This window comes from Zosterops lateralis (assembly GCF_965231275.1).
Source record: "Zosterops lateralis genome assembly, chromosome: 5".
In the NCBI taxonomy this organism is placed as follows: Eukaryota; Metazoa; Chordata; class Aves; order Passeriformes; family Zosteropidae; genus Zosterops; species Zosterops lateralis.
Window position 1 is genome coordinate 22,229,867 of NC_139766.1, and position 19,857 is coordinate 22,249,723.

The 19,857-nt window shown below is 34.0% G+C and overlaps 1 protein-coding gene across 3 annotated transcripts in view; it reads right to left on the reverse strand.

Moving 5' to 3' along the window:
- The window catches only part of ARAP2 (ArfGAP with RhoGAP domain, ankyrin repeat and PH domain 2), a 118,190-nt gene that overhangs the window by 51,243 nt on the left and 47,090 nt on the right, over positions 1 to 19,857 (reverse strand). For all 3 annotated transcript variants that reach the window (XR_014590161.1, XM_083861816.1, XM_083861815.1), the window contains exons 10-15: positions 9,234 to 9,349; positions 7,876 to 8,075; positions 7,043 to 7,128; positions 6,173 to 6,355; positions 4,317 to 4,491; positions 2,688 to 2,822 (exon numbers count right to left, since the gene is read on the reverse strand). Coding sequence is in view for 2 of the 3 variants with exons in the window: in XM_083861816.1 (XP_083717942.1) it covers positions 2,688 to 2,822; positions 4,317 to 4,491; positions 6,173 to 6,355; positions 7,043 to 7,128; positions 7,876 to 8,075; positions 9,234 to 9,349 (895 nt within the window). In the remaining variant the exon portion in view is untranslated. The remainder of the gene's footprint in view (positions 1 to 2,687; positions 2,823 to 4,316; positions 4,492 to 6,172; positions 6,356 to 7,042; positions 7,129 to 7,875; positions 8,076 to 9,233; positions 9,350 to 19,857) is intronic.

The window sequence follows — 19,857 nt, forward strand, 5'->3', positions numbered from 1 at the left end:
TTTTGATCCACTACATCAGAATAGCACCGACATTTGAGCTCTCTTCCTGCTGATATCAACAGCTGTTAATTAACAACAACTCTCCTCAAAATTTACACACCCCTGCTGAAAACACTGATGCCACTATAATGAGAAGTACACACAGAGTTGGCTCTCTCCTGCACTGAGACACACATAATGAAAAACAAGGCTGTGTTTCCAGGTGTTCCACGTGGTTGGTATAAACCCTTGGTTAATTCACAGCACTGAATGATTTCTTCAGTGTCCTTTAACCATTCAGGCCAAGTCTACAAAGGGGTAACAGTTTTCTGCGACAAGAAGCAAGCACTTAAATTTTCAGCCCTTGGTGCTGAAGGCAAGGCTGTCAACTGCCTCAGAGATTCCTAGCACTAAAGAACTTAATTCTAATGGTTAAACAGCTTCACAGAATTCTGAGTTGGAGGCCTATCCACACACAGCATAAGAAAATAATAATAATAATAATAATTATAATAATAATAATAATTTTTCTTTTTTTTTTTTTTTAAAGCCCAAAATTTGTCTAAATGCTGTGACAGAATAGTGCTCCCTCTCTGGCCTGCAGAGACCTCAATTAGTTCACAGCAAGTCAGAACTGTTTCAACAGGAATTCTCTTCTCTAGAACTAGACAGATCAGATTTTTCAACTAACATGACCTTATTTGAATATATACAGGCAGAGAAGGGAACTGAAATTTTCTCCTACATCTTAATACTCTAACCCTCAAATTACTTCCTAAAAAGAGTAAGAAAGAAAAATAATATCTCCACTTATTCACAATAATTTGCAATGAGTATTACTTCATGTTAGTGAAATTTAGAAACAGTTCTGGATTCGGTGAAAGAAGAGAAAAAGATTGTATACTTTATGTTTTGAATAGCAAGAAATACTTCTGTCATACTGCTTCTTAAATATGGTAGAGATAGAGTAGAGCCCTAAGGCAAGAGTAGTTTCTTCCTCAGATTTCCAGGTTTTCTTGTTGTTTTTGAAAGGACATCATTAAATCCCCCTCCCTTGTTCCATTTGTCTCCTTGAACTGCAAATGGTTAGAGAAACATATTTTCCTATGTATCTGTAAAGAGCCCATCCCAGAAATATCAGCCCTGAAAAACCCATATGTAATTCAGCATGAATAAAAAAACAAAGTAAACAAATGCCCACCCCAAAAAAAGCAAACAATAGCACATCCACCATCTTCAAGATACAATCATAATTTCAGAGAACAAAACCTGAGCTGAGAGAAATCTGGTTCCTTTCCATTTACTGTATGTTCCCTCAAGTAACAAGTGCAATGCTAGGCAACAGTCTACAAACTTGCGAAGCAGCTTTATTTCTGTCCATTAAAGACTTGAAATAGAAGACAGCCAAAACTTCTTGCCTGGGGGCTTTCCTCATAAATTTTAAGACATCCTACTAACAATGCTCAGCCACAGTGAATCTCTCCCGAAAAGGACTACAGAAGCCATTCTGTGATATACAGGTATTTACAAATATACTGCACTTTTAATATGCCATTGTGTGAGAAGAGATTGCCTTGTGTCTGCTCCCCACTTGGATAAGCACTGGCTTATAGGGTTTTTTTATAAATTTCTTTATGAATATATAGAGATACCCACAGCACAGAAGATCAGGCCTGAACTCAGAGCAAGTAGTAATGAGGTCTGCAGTTATTACATTGATTCCCAAATAAGCTCATTGCAATTTCAGAGCAATCCCAGAAAAAGTCCTATCCAGAAGCAGTCCTCTGTCAAAACAGGCACCTTTGTTAAGAGCTGCAAAGTTGCTGGGAAATGCCTTTGGATCAGGCATTAGCTCAGTTATCACCCAAAGCTTTCAAGAATTTGGAACCACACTAACATACAGATTCTTCTAAAGCATATTTAAGCAGGAGTTCTATGCTTTAGCATGCTTTTATTGTCCACTAAGGATCTTAAAGGCATACACCATGAGAATATGGACATAATCATACAAAAATGTGTACATTAGAGCAGCATGCCACGTAAGAATGTTAGGAGCAATAAATTCAATAATAAATCACCACAGATTTTAAAAAACAGTGTTATTTGTTTAGATGGAAGAAAAATATAGGAAGACAAGTCAGAAGAAAAAGGGAAAAATTATCTGTTAACACCTCTTTCTCTCAGAAAAAAACCCCAGAAGACTGATATGCACAGGAGACCATGTATATCTACTGTGGTATACGTGCTTAATCATCTCACAAAGCTCAAATTGCCATAGAGTTTTTGTAAATGCTCATTTCTACTTGGAAGATTTTGTAAATTTGTGAGCTTGAGAAATATCCTATTAAAAAGTCAATGCTACTCGTAAATGATTTCTGTAATAGAAACTTTTTAGATGAAAATTATTTTTTGCATTAATCTAAATATAATTAAAGCACAAAGTGTTTCTATTTGTTTTTTATCAATCACTACATTAACTGAACAATTTTTTAGAAGTTCAGTCTTCTTCCTCTGTCAACTACTGAATGAAGAGATCAAGACAAACAGTATTTTCTTTATCTGAAAGTGGTCTACTGAATCAAAAGAGAACATGTCATATCAAAATATTTTATCTCAAAAAAAGTAACGCAAGAAGATAAAGGAATAAAATTCATCCAAATCATACATATTCATGTGTTATTCAAATACATAAATTAAAAGTTAAATACCTTCTTTTAATTTCTTCTCTGTAGGAAGCTTAGCTGCATTAGAAGAAACTTTGTACAAGAATTCACAAAGAAAGGTGGAATGTGAAGAATCTTCAGAGAAGCCACTTTCAAAACAAGGATCATAGTTTGGGAAATCTATTCAGACAAAGGAGTGAAAACCAGAGATCTTCAGTTACATCAGTTAAAGCCATTTTTCCACGTCTTTCTAAATTCATGTGTTGCATAAAATATGTAGTTGCTCTGCAGTATCTTTACTACAACACTGATAAAGCTTACTGGTTTTATTTTTATAATTAGAAAATATCTTTATTTAAAAATTTGTTCACATTTGTTACAGTGCTGCCATTGTCTACCACCCCTTGCCAAGGCAATATAAAATATTGTTTTCTGATGTACTAAACTTCAATTTTCATCCCTTGTGTAACACACTTCAACAGAAGGAGATTCCTTCTCTTGAGGGCTTATGTAGAGTTAATCAGCAACTCTGGCAGCAGACAGACAGTGATTCTGGGAATTATCATCAAGATGGACTGATCTCCACCTCCCTAGGGATAAGAACAAGATGGTGCTGCCTTGGCTGGAGGGCCAAAAGTAGAAAAGACAGGGCTAAGACAAGCAAACTTCTCTATAATCTTAGGACCATTTGAGACCATAGGTAGCAAAAAAAAAAAAACCACCCTAGCTACATGTCTGCACCCAACTGAGCTCAACATCCAACGATCCAGCGCAGGGCACTGGTGTGAACAATACTCAGGCAGAAGTCAAGGCACTGTGTTTTCCCTTGGAAGTCCTAATTCATTCCTCTGTTTCTCACTAAACCTTTTTTTCATTCAGGCTATGCAGTGTTACTTGGCAGAGTGATGCAAGCCAGTGGAAAGCTGGCCCAGGACTACAGCCACATAGCTTTTTTTTTTCCGAGTGTAGATCTGCATATGAACTTTCAGGCCCTGATGGTTTCAGACACTGTCCAGTGCTTTTAAAAGATAAGTTCAGTCACACCCATACACCCAAATATATTTATTGTTAAGAGCAGCTTTCTGTTTTCAAGAAGATCATAGCAGCCACACACTGCAAACAGAACTGTTGACTTCCAAGCCAAAGTTTATCATTTGCTCCAAGCTGCAACAGAAGCTGTGATGGGAAAAAAGAGGTTTCTGGGATAGATCATATTGCAGGTTCAAGAAGTGAGTTGTATTGTGGGAGGACAGTTTTTGAGAAAAAGCTAGATCTGTGTGCCATAGGAGTAGATATCAATTTAAATGGTCTATAAGAAACTAAAAAAGCATTCGATGAATTTTTAGACATATGTTAAATTTATGTATCCATTTTTTTTTTTCTGTAAAAGACTAATAATATTGGCAGAGAAGATGATAGGTTTTTTCTGTGCTATAACTAAGGGTATGAGATCCTCAACTTATCACTGTGTTGTCTGGGGGGTTTATAAGTCTGAGCAAAATAGCAAATCTGCACAAAACTGAAACTGTGCACTAATAAAATACAGTTGATGCCATCACAACTGCCCCTCTGCTATACCACTATTTTTCAAAGCAAAGCCAAATTTGCTTCTGAATTCTTTCCTTCTCCTTTTCACAATATAAAACTAGATCAAAAGAAAGAAATGCATCATACCTGAAAACTTATTATGGTGCAGGAATTCCATTTGCAGTCTTTGTCCAGCCTTCTTGGCTAATAAGTACGGGGTGCTGTAAACAGGGTCTCCAGTGGCACACATAGCATCGGCCCCACTGAAGAGCAGCATCAGAGTTTCCAGCACATCCTGCTTGACTACAGCAGCACACAGGGCCTGGTCACAGAGAGGGGAAATAGGAAAACTGTTTAATTTGGAAAGTTACTGGCAACAAATACATGCAAAGTAGATGCAAATCCTTTCACCTCTGATATAGCTGGACCATAAACATTGATAAGTATCAGAAATCATGAAGTATGGTCTGAATCTAGAAAAAATCAGCAACGACAACAAAAATATCCTAAAATATCAACCCTAACCCAGAAAAATGTTGCTTTCACAAATTACAATTGGGAAAGATTACATGAGTAAGTCAATCGGAGCAGAAGCTTGCTGTTTATTTACATCAAACTACTAAAGAAAAATTACTATTTCAGACCTCAGAAGTTCAGCCAAAGACATGAGATTAGATTCTTAAACTCTGTTCCTAGAACATATATTGAAATTCCTAGGTAGTTTTTTTAAAAACCATGGTCAGTCAATAAGACAAACTATTATTTTTATTAAAATGTACTATTAAGATATATTAAGATTATTAATACATATTAAGAGTCTTTTAATCTTTTATTAAGATGTATCTTGATACTTGTTCATGTTCCTTGAAATTTAAACATCTCACCACGTGCTAAAATATTAATTTTCTTTTATTTTTGTATACACAAAGCCAAACATGATAAACTTATTTTTTTCTTTTAAAAGATTGGTCCAAAACCTTAAAACTGAAAATAGCTACACAATTACAGCAACCCCTTCTATTAAAATTTTTATTATTTAATATTTGTTATTTGGTTAATGATTGAGTTTTTCTTAAATGATGAAAACCAAAGTAAAATCAAAATAGAAAGATTACTCCTATAAAATTTAGCTGTTCTAATAAACACATAAGCATCTGGGAGGCACAAGGTAACAGAGAACACAGTTCAGTAAGAATTCTAGAATTACTTGGCAATGAACACCTTATTACATGGTAATTTCATGTCTCTATAGTGAATTTGATAACTTTTCCCAGTATTTAAATTATTATTTGACATATATATCCTTCCCCACAATCTGTGCATACCCTTTGAGATAACTTGACTCATGTAATTGAATACATTAAAACTGCAAAATGCATTAAAACTCTTCTGTATTCATTAACCCTGGAAAATCATGACTCAAGTCATTAGACATCAGAATTCAGTCAAATGGACACCAAAATTTACAGAGACATTGATAATTAAAATTCTCCATTCTACAGCTCTAAAATATTTGTTATTTTTCTAAAAGTAGAGAACACAAATTTTCCATCATTAATTTTAGCTTTTTCATTTCCAATAAGCTACAAAATGTGTATCAGCTATTTTCACCATTGATAACAATAAGTCATCTACTGTATTTGAATGTTAGATGTCAGGTATGTGGGATAAAAAAAAAGACAAAGAAGTAATCTAAAGAAGTGAAGTGGAAATTTGCATCCCTAGACTCCAGTTAAATTAAAATAAAGATCCATATTTTGATGTCTAAAGAAAACACAGGAAGAACTACAATAACTGTCTTTAAACAAACTAAAAGGAAAAACAATAAACTAGGTAATCAAGCAATGACTTCTGCAAAGGTTCCTAAATAACCCTAATTCAGCTATGTCAGAATGTCACTCAGGATGCTGAATTAATTTCTCACCAGTTTAACAAGATGACCAAATTGGACACAGATACAATACAATCCAAAAGATTTTATGGGTTTACTCAGGCTATATTACCTTATTCAACTGTTCCTTGGTTTTGTAGTGAAAAGGTGTTTTCCTGAACTTTCCCTCTTTGTATTTTTGTGTAATGAATGATATCCTTTTTTCTGCAGAGTCATCAATATGCAATTCTTCATCTGGAGGAAGATTTCCAGCCCAAAAACTGTTTGCCCTCTTATTTCCAATGACGATAAAGAGCTGGATGAGATGCGTGGAATAAATTAGCAAAATAGTATGAAGGATATGAAGCTAGCCTCTAAACAGTTTCCAGCTGCTAAATGTTGAAAAAGAAAGTTTTTAAAGAAAATTTCCTGCAGGAGACAGAAGCCTCTCTCAGTCACTGCCTATGGTCATCTATAAATGAATAAGGCCGGCAGTCATCATTTACCATCAATAGCAGCTACATCTTCCAAGGCTAATCAGTTATAACATTTCATTATATATTAGAAAATATTAGTTAAAGTTTAGAGAAAAGCATACCATGTGTTTTAAAGAAACACTGATAGCTCCAATCCTCTCTATCAGAACCAATTTTACCACCACCACTTTTTAACATCCCAACCAGCTAAACTGGTAGCAACAAGTTTCCTCTCTTTTCCCCTTTCTTCCTCGTGAGCCTTCTCCAAAAGCATTTTATTTCCTTTTCCCCCAAAATATTGGATACTTGGAAAAATGCTAACAGAAATTGTACATTTTGTCAGCAAAACAAATGAATACTTGGAATTACAGAGGTGCATGATGCACAGAAACATCAAGTTTACTGTAACAGCACCATATGGTTTAGCAGTTAAGTGTTCTGTTTTCTTGTGAATAAAGCAGTAAATAACTCCTTTTCATACAGCAGGTTTCAAGATGGAAAAAAATAGTTAGAATAGCACAACACACCTCAATAAGTTCATTGCTCCAAATGCTGGCATCCATTTTTAGACTCCGGACCTTTGAATCTCTTGGTCCTAAAGATCTGTGTTGTCCTGAAAATCCAAGAGCATTACTTAACTAAGGCACTTAAACAGGATTTCTCTTCTGCAGAGATATCAAAAAATGTGATGAAGCCATATTTATTCTATTTTTTATTTTTTAAAAAGTTGGATTTGACATTTGGATGTTAAATAAAAGCAGAAATATACCTCTTTTTAAAAAAAGTTAATTTTGTTTGATAGTAATGAATAAACAAAGTAGGCTGTCTCATGTAGACTATTTCTGGGAGAGTTTGTTTTGAAGAATTATGAATTATTTCCTTGAATCTACCACTTAAGCACACATGCCAATATAAAACATGACAGAACTATATTTTCAGAACTATTTATCTGAAAAAGCTATCCCTAATAGCAGTAAAATATGTGCAGATGTAACAAAATTAATATCCAAAATTTATACACTAAAAATTGTTGTTCTTTGGCATCTAGACTTGCCAAAGCCATATCATTCCCATGAAGTGTTACTGTGTCTTAATTTCTTAATTGTGAAGGATGATTCAGCTGAGAGAACTCAATCACCAGAAATGTCATTTGTGCATGGAAGTGCCTTAGAAATTCTAAGGATGCCCTCAGTAGTAAAAAAAAAAAGTTATGCTCACATTTGGTTTCTCAAAACTTCCACAAAGATAACACTTCAAAAATTAAAAAAAAAAAAAAAAAAAGCACCAATCCAAGGACATAGATAGCTATGCAAATATGACATTTTGTAGAACCCACATAGCTTGTCATTAATTACCCTACCTGCACACTTCTTACAAATGACAACACAGAGATTGATGGATGCCCAGTCAGGACCGGGAGCTTTACAGTCGGCACAGCTCCTGTTGGACTCATTGAACCAAATCTTCTCAGCTACTTCATAATCAGATAGAGTTTCTGCTATTGATTGCTGGAGTGCTTCAATCCAGTCTTGTTTCTCTCTTTCTGACTCTGCTGTAAAGCTGAAACAATTGACTTTTCTGTGTTATTGATCTTTATTTTAAAGCCCAATTAAACATGGTCTGTAGTCCCCTTATTTATTACATTTACACCCGAAATCACAGTCAAAAATCTTCCTCCATAGAGATATAAATTCTAAGATGGAGTATATTATTTTGTATTTTCAGTCAATGAAACTCTCTCTGTTTTAGTGTTGTTTTAATAACGCCACTATTAATATAAGCTACATAGTTTTTGTAACATTCATGTAATATCCCTGAGTTAATTTCAATCCTTTTACATTACCAATTACCAAACTTAAAGACTGAACTTTAACAAAAGCATAGAATGATATAAGGAAATATGGAGAATCAAATGAAAATTTAAAAAAAAAGAGTGATAATTTAAAAATTACTGAGAATTAAATAATTACTTTCTTTTCATTTAAATTTATCTTTTTAAAAATTAAATAGTAAACAAACATCAACATGGTCACGTCTTAAGAAAAAAATCAAAGAACTAGCTAGATACCAACTAGCAACAGATTCAAATTGCTAATTTACCTGCTAGCTGACTGAGAATGAAAATATTTGCTAACATTTAACAAGCCCAGGAAAACAAAGAAATTTCTTTTTCTCCTTCATTCCAACATTTCATTTAGGAAACATTACAACACATAACAAAAGGTATGTACTTTCATTTTCTTAAAAATCATTACAAGTCTCAGACATCAGCCAAAGTGAAACTTTCAACTGTTTTCAACCAAGGATTTCTACAAGGGATAGCACATGAAAGCTTCTTTTCAAGTAAAATGCATAATACTAAATGGATGCAGCATTATTTCACGATTGAAGTTCATTATTCCTTAGGATGAAGTCAATTTGTGAAAGTGAAGGAATTAATTTCTCTTTTTTTTTCCCTTTTGCCCTTGCACAGAGCGAACAAAGAGGGCTACATAAAAGTATGAACCTGTGGGCATAATATTCCTAGTCAGGAGCTAACAGATGAAGCACAACTAAACAAATCAAAGAAAAACCTTGCATTTTTCTAAAAATTGCTGAACATCCTTAATAAAATTACCTTTTCATCCAAAAGAGATACAGCACCGCAGTATGAAACCAGTATTTATTAAGTGCCTTAGTTAATTGCATATTTTGTAAAATAAATATTAAAGTTCTTACCTAAAGCTTTTATAAGGAGTAATTATTTCAAAAGATTGTTTTGCAGCTCGATCGACTTGTTTTACATTTGCCACATTCATAGGGATTAAAGTGATACCAAATCCTGTCTTAAAGTCCTAGAAAAAAGATAATAAAAGTTTAGGAGATCATCATTCAAGAATAAAAAATGTAAAGAAGAATTATTTCATCATGGTCCAAAAAAACCAAGATCAGTAATAGACATCTTTGCCATAACATATAAGCCACCTCTAATTTACTAATTGATAAAATTCCATTAAATTTTGTCTAGACTCTAAGTTTCCAACTGCTAGAATGACCTTACTTGATTGTTGGTAGGAGAAAAAAATGCATGATTGAACTATTAGTAAAGGAAAGAATAAAAACAAGAGTTTAAACAATAGATTGCATTAAAATGTGAATGCAAAATTACAGAAGGATCTAGCTTGAATCATGCTTTAGTGTCTAAATAAACTTTATACATCTAAATCCTGCTCACTGACAGCAGTTTTTCTTGCTTTAAATCAGTGTTTTAACAAACTTAATGTGTATAAAATTCTTTTGGTTCCTCATGCTTCTGATGTAGTACATGAACGATACCTGTCTTTGAAAAAAGGTCCTATACAGCAGGGTACAAAGGGTTATTTGTGACTCAGTCAAAAGAAAGTATTTTTGCCTTAAACCAAGTGAAACTGTTTGGGGTTGTTTTGTTTGTTTGTTTGTTTGTTTTCCTGCTACATGGAAAAAGGTACTAAAAATATAAATAACTTTTGTATTGACAGAATTGGAAAATAAAATGTGAGCTCACACTGAGCTCCTGTGAGGGCCTCTCAAATGTACAGATTTTGGAAAAACATATGAATACATATGTTATTTCTTATCTATTTGGAATATTATCAGCATTTCCTTCTTTAAATTTATTTACATGTCCATCTCAAGGCAGTCACTTCCACAAGTTTAATTCCTGGCAATACTACCATACTTCTAGAAAACAGTAAAAAAATCAGAAACAAACTATATCACCCAAACAAAAAGCCAAATTCACATATCTTACCATTTGCATGTTCATTGTAACCTCTCACATAACAATTAGTTGGGTATAGACTGATAAAATAAAAGCACCGAAGGGTAAAACTTCAGAGTTGTCTGCCTCTGAAGAGAGCGCTGTTTTGCTAGTTAATGCATAGTTAAACCTGCATCACTGACAAGTTTCTCTTTGTAAGATTCACAAATTTTTGAGCACTAATGCCTATGCAGAGAAAATACTTCACAAAACTCTTGTAATTTTATTTCCCTATTCCAGGTATGAGCAAATAAAAATATAATTTTAGCCAGGATTGCTAAGGATAAATCCGACAAAAGACACACATGTATATGTCTATGCACAAGCAGAAGGATCATTTGTATCACACGAGGCATTGAATAGAATGATGCCCCAAAAAGCAAAATAACGTCCATTATGAGATTTTTAGAACGACAGAATTCCCACTAATTAAATATACTATAGGATAAGTTAGTTTATGTTTCCTTGCCAGACTTCTCATTAAGAATTTTTTGGGTTTTTTTACATGCCATTACCTTTGATAGTAACAATGAGGAACTAGGTGTGGAATTTGACACAAACCTTTTACAAAAAGTAGAAGCTTTTCAATGACTAATCTGGCTTAGCTAGTCCTCATATAATTTATTTTAGAAAATAGAAAAAATAGAAATATTTTCAAATATTTCTACTTCTCTTCTACCTTCTTATCCTGTAATCTAGACATTTTAATTTTCTCCCCTCATCTTCAGCCCCCACTCCTTTTTCCTATAAATCAAGGGGTTTCATAGTGACACACCTGCCTCAGAAGAGAGGAGAAAGTTCTGTTAAGCCTACACAGTCCCTAATTCACCCTCTATGGGAAAAGAGTGGGCAGAATAATTTCTTTTTGAGTGTGAACTTGACAGCATTCTCTGTAGCAGTGAAGCATTCTTAACTTCACATCACCAGTGAGAAAAAGAGGAGCATGAAATAGTAAAAAAAAAAGAAAAGACTGACAATAGAAAAATAGAAAAATAAAAAAAGCTTTTATTTCTATCAGTGAAACAAAAAAAAAAAGAAATCTAACTAAAACAACCCAAAACCATTAACTGTCTAGAACTAAATGGCTTACGCTTCTGAGATGTAAACTGGATGCAAGTTTCATTTGTTGATTTAAATATTGCAAATTATTTAAAATAATTGGCCTTAAGAAATCCTGATTTTCAAGGGAGATATAACAAGCCCATCCTTGAATCCGCACAGTGCAATGCATTCTTTGTTTATTAAATAACAGCTGAAAAAACCACCAGAAGCCATGGTTAAAAGGTGTTTAATATAATTTTAGGTCCAGTTTAAAGCTCACTAAAGGTAAATGACTAACCAAGATAACCAAAATAATAACTACCTTATTGAGCCAGATCAAAATTCCTCTATAGAGCAGCTTCCCCTTAGGCGTGCTACTGGTGACAGTCATAAAAATAATGCAAATAAGAAAAGGTACATGCTCATATTTCTAAATAAGCTTCCAGAAATCTAAGCACTTAAAAGTCCCTAAACAAACAATTGCAGCAAAGAAAATTATGCTTACTAGCCATTGATAGACACATCCTCAAAGAGTTAAAAATCCCAACAAGAACAACACGCTTTGAGGTCTCTGCAAGATCTTACTTCATAAATTTCCCAAATACTGGTTGTGAAAAAAGGAGGCCCTTTTGTATATATATATATACATATATATATTGCCACTTGGTAACTGAGAATTTTCAAATTTTTGCCTGACAACTGAGAATTCCATTACATAAGAGGAAAGAAATGCCAACTAAACTTCATTCACCTATTTATTCCATAATGTTCCTTCTTGACAATATTTATTCTATATTCCTTTCAGTCTCTTTCTTATGCATTCAAACAGCTGGCTGCACCTCTTTTCCTTGGTGCAAAATGGAGCAAGCTGCATGGAAGCAACCTGCCACACGAAGATCACACATACTTTAATGTCTGTGAAAGCAGACATCAAACTTTGTTGTACTACATTTAACAATACAGAACCAAGAAAGCACTCTGGAAAAAAAGTGCATTAATTTGAAATTCTTTAACTTTAGGTGCAGCACCAACCCCTCCAAAATTTGCACACGTGCCCAGTGTCTGAACAATCCCACTAAAGAAAGAATAACTCGTGTTTTACATTCAGCAAGGGCCTGAGAACTTTAAATACTGAATTTCAGTGCGAGGAAAGTCAGAAACATTAAGAAATTAGAATGCACTTTTCAGAACAGAATGTGGTGGCAAATTAAGCAATTTCATTGGTACATTAGAGTGAAGTTATTTACATAATGGCTAAAAAAAACCTCCTTAAGGTAACTGCACAACACTTGGCAAAAACCTGGCTTTGTGAGTGACAGGTACACTAGAATTTTCAGTGCTCAGAATTATATGCTTTCAGGAGTGCAGTCTTCTTCTCTACTTCAGAAACAGAAGTGGGAATTGGTACAGAGAAGAAAGAAGTGCTCCACTTTGAAAGATGAATTCATTCACTTTGAGTGCACAGAAGGACAATAGGACTATTCAAGAACTATACAAAAAATATCGACAGCAAAAGCAAGCAGTATCTTTTCAGAATAAGAATTGTCTTGCTTCTACCCACTGAAACCTCATTGAACTGTGCTAGGCTTTCTGACAAAGGAAGAAAACTTCAAGATTCAAAAATGCACAGAAAGATGAGGGTTGGGTTTGTTTTTTGGGTTTTTTTAATTTAAATATAGACATGACTTAAATGTCTATAGTTATACTATCTTCATGAATTCTAAGAAAGGTTGAAAAATGAGTTGACAATAAGAGCTTTAAAAAAAAATCTTTATAGCTATAATAATAGACCTAAAGTATTCACTAAACAGCACAGTTAACTGAAAGCTAAAAATACTAAGATGAGTACTGGCTTTCTGATTTACTGTTTTTCCTTTCTGAAGGGTGAATGATAATAATGTGTGAGTGTTGCTGTCATTATCACACCTGTCTGAAAAAGACATAACCTATAAAAACCTGTCATCTGTATATAAACCATGGAATTATTTAACTTTTATTTTTAAACATACCTTTAAGATGTATCTATAAAGTGCCTCTAGGTATACAAAACTGCCTTCTATATTACATATTATCTTTTCATAGGCAAAAGCTGCCCTGTGACAGGCTTTACTAACATTTCTTCAATTCTATTTTGGATGAAATTCAAGGAGATTCAAAATTAGTCTCATACCTTTTCTAATATACCACCACTGCTTTACAGACGCAGAAATAAATGCCAAGGTTAAGAAACACTAAGGTATATATGTATAAAATCATGCAACTATATCTGAACAAGTGAAATTTTCAAAGCTGCTGGACACTTAGCTTTCAGTATGTTGTCTTAAAAAGACAACACTGAGCACCTTTCTGCATGCAAGTCATAAATAAATTTGTAATCAGAGGCTGAACCTTGTGACTCTCATTGAACACACTTTCTCCACAAAACGGCACTTCTAAAAAAACTCTTCTCCTACTTAAAAATTATAACTATTTATCTTTCTATTTTTTCCTTTCTATTTGGTTTTCTTCCAGTAACACTAGGCCTGGCATTCTAATTGGTTGATTCAAACCAAAATTCATCTGAACACAGGAGTTCTAGAGATGCTGCTTGTGTTCCTCAACATTTACTGTTTCAGCATTTATTATCATGTCTTTGGATGCACTGTTTTTCATGGATCTAACATTAGCTCCCCAATGTATAAAGATGATTTTAAAAAAATCCTTGCCCAGGAAAACATCTCTGAGAAATGAAACAAAAAAAAATGCACCCACAACTGTAACTTTACCCATACTCCTCCCATAAAAATAATTGAAAATAAAAGGTTAATTAACTACTACTTTCATATTAGAAATATCAAATTTTTTTTTTTTTTTTTTTTTTTTTTTTTTTTTTTTTTTTTTTTTTTTTGTGGAGAACAAAGTGGATAATGGCAACAGCAGAGAAAAAGGAAAATTGCTGACGTGAGTTCAAGAGACTATTTTTCTACTTACTCACAAATGCATATACACACATAAGTATATCCCTTAATATATATTTGTATGTTTGTAGTTTATTTAGAAGTAAAAAAAAATACAGAAGTACGGAACTCTGAAGTACAGAAATAGCACTGATATATGCTGGGAACACAGCACTTTTGGAAATTCTACATCAGCTGGGTATTCTCACTGCACATCAGTTTCCTTCCTGTGAATTGAGGTCATGGTGCGTTTGCTTTTTTTGTTGATGGTTGTCTGATCTTGAAGACATGCAATATTTAGGCGTGCATGCACACACATAGATATATAGATATAGATAGATAGATATAAAATAAAGCTCTAAAAGTGGTAAGAGGTAACAGATCAAGAACATTATACTACATATATGAATATATTTACATGCAAATGTATATGGATGCATTTATAAATGCACAATTTTTTGTTTCCTTTTTAACAGTTATATTTCATATCACCCCAACACTAATTTATAAAAGGACTATTCACATTTCTGAAACTACTCTTGTCCTCCTGCCCATACACAGAAAGTTCTTGACCTTTAAACACAATATGTCTGATCAGATTTCCAAAACAGGACATTAATTACATGGTTCCTTGAAATTACCATTTAATTTGCAACACCACTTTAGATTTTCTTTGGGGAAGTTACCACAAAAGTTTGTAACAATTGCACTACTCCTGCAAGATCTGAAAACTCCCTTAACAATTTAGCATGATTTAGTCTTTTCCTTCATTCTTACCCCATGGCATTTGATTCCTTCCAAACAACCAAATTATTCCAGAGAGGTTAAAAGCCAGTAACTAGAATCATTCAGATGAAGCATTCATCATTTCTTTCCTCTCCTCATTATTTGGAGGAATTATACTTCAGCCTTTCCAGCTATTAAGGAGGGCTAATTTCTGCAACACAAGTATGGGAAAAAAACTGGCTTCTTTATTAATGAAAAATTAGGACCTTTTTATGTATTAAAGAGAGTGACTAGTAATGCAGAAATTGCTTTGATGATATTAATTTTACACAAGTTTATATTGATTTCCTCTCCTTCTATATGTATTGAGCTTAGCACTCCCAGTTATGTTTCATCAGGCTTCTCTACATCTCTCATCAGAGCCAAAAACTTTTAATATAGACTTCCAGTGAAAGTTACATATTGTGGATTGTAATAAAACCACCACATATGTACTCTGCCTTACTGTCTTCTAGCAAGGTCCCAAAATAAAACCATGGTGAACCATCCAGTATATAATTACACACTCAAATAACAATGTTAAAAGAATTTAACATTATTATGTTAAATAAAGCCCTGATGAGCAAGGTGATGCTAGAATTCCAGTTGTCTATGCATGTTAAATCTGTAGCTGGGTGCTCATCTGTTACAGTATGTGAGATAGTCACATCATCAGTATTAAGTTCCTTACTAGGCAAAATTATTTTCCCCACTAGAGAACCACTTAAAAATGATTCACACTATTTTTGAAAAATAATTGTAATGACAGCCTGGCACCCAAATTTTGGAGGTCACAAAGAAAGAAGACAGAAAAAGACAAAGGCCACTTAGACTAGCTCTAGTCAGTACCATGTAGGAAGCTCATCTGCAGTAGAGTATTTTGGATATACTGCTGGAGTGCATTCCTCTCTCTATCATTTTACATCATTATTTTATAGAAAAATGTAATACCTGTACTTTGATGTGGGATGGCTCTATGATGAAATTCAATACATAAGAAATGGGAATAACTAAGAGAATACTTTAAAAAACGCATTCCTGACAAACTCTCTAAGGTAGTTACAACCTTAGATGTTACCTCTCATTTAAGTTACAGATCTCTCTATTCACCTACTGCAGGAGCAATTCAGAAACCTCACTTCAGCAGCTATGTGTATGTATTTTGCAATATCAATACAATTTTATATTGCTTGTTTATGCACCATCAGGCCCATGCTTGCTTGTTGCATGGGATGGATCTAGGACACATGAAGATGAAACCTCACTGCCTTTGTAGGCTGCAAAACAAAAAAAAAAAAGATGGGGAGAATCACATAATTAAAGTGACTGAATACTGTGTTGGAGAGTTAGCTCTTATCTTTGCCTTTTCCAGTTTCTACTCAGCGTAAATCAAAGCCTTAGCATACAGTCATTTCACTGCACATTTCTCATTTCCTAGTATCTGACTTTATGCTCTAGGGTTTGATTTGCAGAACTGCTGAGCAATTGGAACTTCAGCCAAGACCTGTGAAAGCAGTATTTTGAGCAGGTATAGTTTGACAGAGAACTATTCCCTCCCAACAACCCATAAAAGACTGGAAAAACAGAGAATGCAAAATATATGGATATTTTAATATTTTATTGTGTTTCTCAGAACTGTGTGGTCACATGAAGGAGAAAATCATGTTCCTTTACTTTACAGGAACTGATGAAAAATAAATTCCTTGTTGCTCCTCAAAGAAAGTTCATTTTTCAGTGAAGGAATCATTTGAATGTAAGGCACTTTTCAACAGTGTGCTATAAAAAGGCATGGGCTACATCATGAAAAGAAATTAAAACTACCAGACAATTAATAAATAGACAATGCACCAAAATAGGTAGTGAACTTGTGAAAGGAAATAGCATATTATAGTATCTACTACACAATATTATAATTGGGTGAAATTAAGGTCTTAGAAATAAGACCAGTTTTCCCATGATTAGAGGGGTGCAGAAATATGTAATTGAGGTGATATTATCAAAGGTTTTTAGCTGAGTATTCAAAAAAATTAGGATTATACAACACAGGAGCATCTGTCTCCTCATGTAATCCCAAGTAAACTCTTACTCTAGACAGATCCTTGGCTTTAATCAATTTCAGCATAATAGCAGCCAATGAATCTTGAGGTCTCAGCAAGATTGAAGGAAAGTAGATCAGAACAGAGAACACAGAGTCCACATTTCCCCACTACTTTACTGCCCCCATAAGAAAAGTCTTTAGTGTATGGCCACAGTGAACTGAGACAAGATGATGCAATCTGGAAGGGGATGTTCAAAGTCAACAGCCACAAACAAATACATATAAATTAAAAGCTTCTATTTCTTAATCCTCAAAAACAGAAAGAGAAGACAACAGAGAGTAAAGATCATAATTCCAAATATTTATAGGTTTCTCATTGTGCTGAAACATGCTAAAAGGGGAAGGAAGAAATAAACCATCCTGCAACCATGCCTTGCCATTATGAATAATTCGTATGTATGGAAACTATGCACTTTGGAAATATCACGTTGTTGCAAGTTGTTGCATCAATATAATAACCTGAATTCTACAATATAAGAACCTGAATTCTACATAACATGTACATTTTAACACAAAGCAGTTTGAAGTTATTAGTGGAAAGTAGATTTCTTGACTCAAAGGTACCATAGTCATTTGCATTCCTGATTTAGAAATATACCAAAGGGCCTGAATTCTTCAACCATTCTACAGTTCAGAGCTCAGCTTTCTGAATCACAGAAAGTGTGATTCAGGCTATATTCCAGTCTTCAGACACATGCTTTCTTTTTCTTTTCACTCAACATACCAGGAAAGCAACTCACATCTGAGGCACACAAGACAGAGCCAAGCATCAAAATCAAGCTGGTAATACTGCATACAAAACCTCCCTTGCTACCTTCCCAAATACCCTGACAGGTACCAAGCAAGAGAGACAAAGCTGCTTTCTGTGTTGTGTCACCCACTCCCCCACCACACACACAAAAAACAAGTGTAGGCAAAGTTCCAATTTGAACAATTACAGTAAGTCCCTTCCATCAGGGCTCCTCTGCAGCATGGAGCTCATGCAGAAATCAGCATCTTATCAGCTAAGGGGGCTGAAGCCACTGCAGCTGCCTGGGCTATGATCGTTATTTTTGCTGCTTCATGAAAAATCATGAGATGATATGAAGATGGTACAGCTAAATAAATATGTATATAAAAGTCAAAGCCTGTCAGGAGCAAGTACAGACTATATTCAAGGCTTTCCCCTTTACTTTTATTCCAATAGCTATTCATAACATTGGCTCATATTTAAAGAGGCAATCATGTTCCTTAAGATGCACAACTTTTGACACATAAAAACTCATTCCATTTTAGAACCCATTTCTTGCTACTCAATTCACATCTTTTTTATCCCAAAGGGATACCACTTTAATATATGCAAATTCTAAAATTACGTGGCAATGCCTCAATTTTCCTCACTATCAGTGTTTGAGCCCTTCAACCTTTCTTCTTTTTTTCATTTAGCTGAAACAGCTATCCCTACAGTCACTACCTCAAATTCACACACCCTTTTAAACATTTCCCTGTGATAAGCACCCAGAGCAACTCCTGTTCATACAAGGACATTTTTAAACACAGACATTACTATTACAATTTTAAGTAGCCATCTGGACTCTTCTTTGGAAGTGCTTCACAAATGGAAACCTTAGATTTAGCAAGACTGTTCTCTGGAGACCAGGAGGATCAGTGAATTTTCAGATACCATATATAGCTATAATTTTCTGAATACCTTTATAGTCCTCCTGCCAAGCTTTAGATACACACCAAAGATCTTGTTATGCATTCATAATCCAGAAAAAATGGTAAAAAAGTGTTTGAACTCTTACACAATGGACAGACTGTGAACATTTTTGCAATAGCTTAAAATCTACAACAGTTGTCATGCAAAAATGGCAAATCTTTTCATAGGACTTTTAGTACAGATGTCACTAGATAAGAGAGAAAACTGTTACGACATCCCCACTGGCAAAATTCCCCTAACGAAGCAAGAAATCCTCCAAATAATGGAGTGTCTGCTTTCTTCTAAAATTTGCCCATGAAGATAAACAAATATGATATTGACAATAAACTATCATTGACCAAGCACAGAGCTTTTAGTTACTGACTACAAACAGTAATGTGTTAAGACAAATGGTCCTCACAGTAAATATGAAGATTTCTTATTTTATTTACTACCTCCTTCTTTAATAAACTGAAATTTAATTGTATGACATGATGTTTCACAAGTAAAAATTATTAATAACTAACATAATTCATAATATTTCAATAATCATTAGCAAAACCAGAATTTCCTGATGGAGAAAGTTTTCCAAAGCTTTTTTTAACTCACAAACCTAATTTCCAAGTAATCTGCATAACTCAAAATACTTAAAAAGGGGAATTAATTTTTTTAAAAAAAAAACAACAGTTTTTACAATACCATACAAATCGGACTAATTATTATAGACATTTTCACATTCTAAAAAAAAAATCTATTTATGACTATCTGAATATATTGCAAACATACTCCATTTTATCATAACTGGATCTCATGGGATTTTCCAGCTGATGTTGATAAAATGAACAGTTTAGATTTCTGATCCTATCAAACTAAATTACTTTTCTGAGATAGTGTATATTGCAACAAAACACATACACAAACACACAAGCACCTTATAAGAATAAATGAATGAATTATATGAAATATGGAGAGCTCTGTACTGTGCAACCTACTTTTCCGAGCTTAGGAGATTTTAGACACCTTCTGTTTAGAGAGCCATGAAG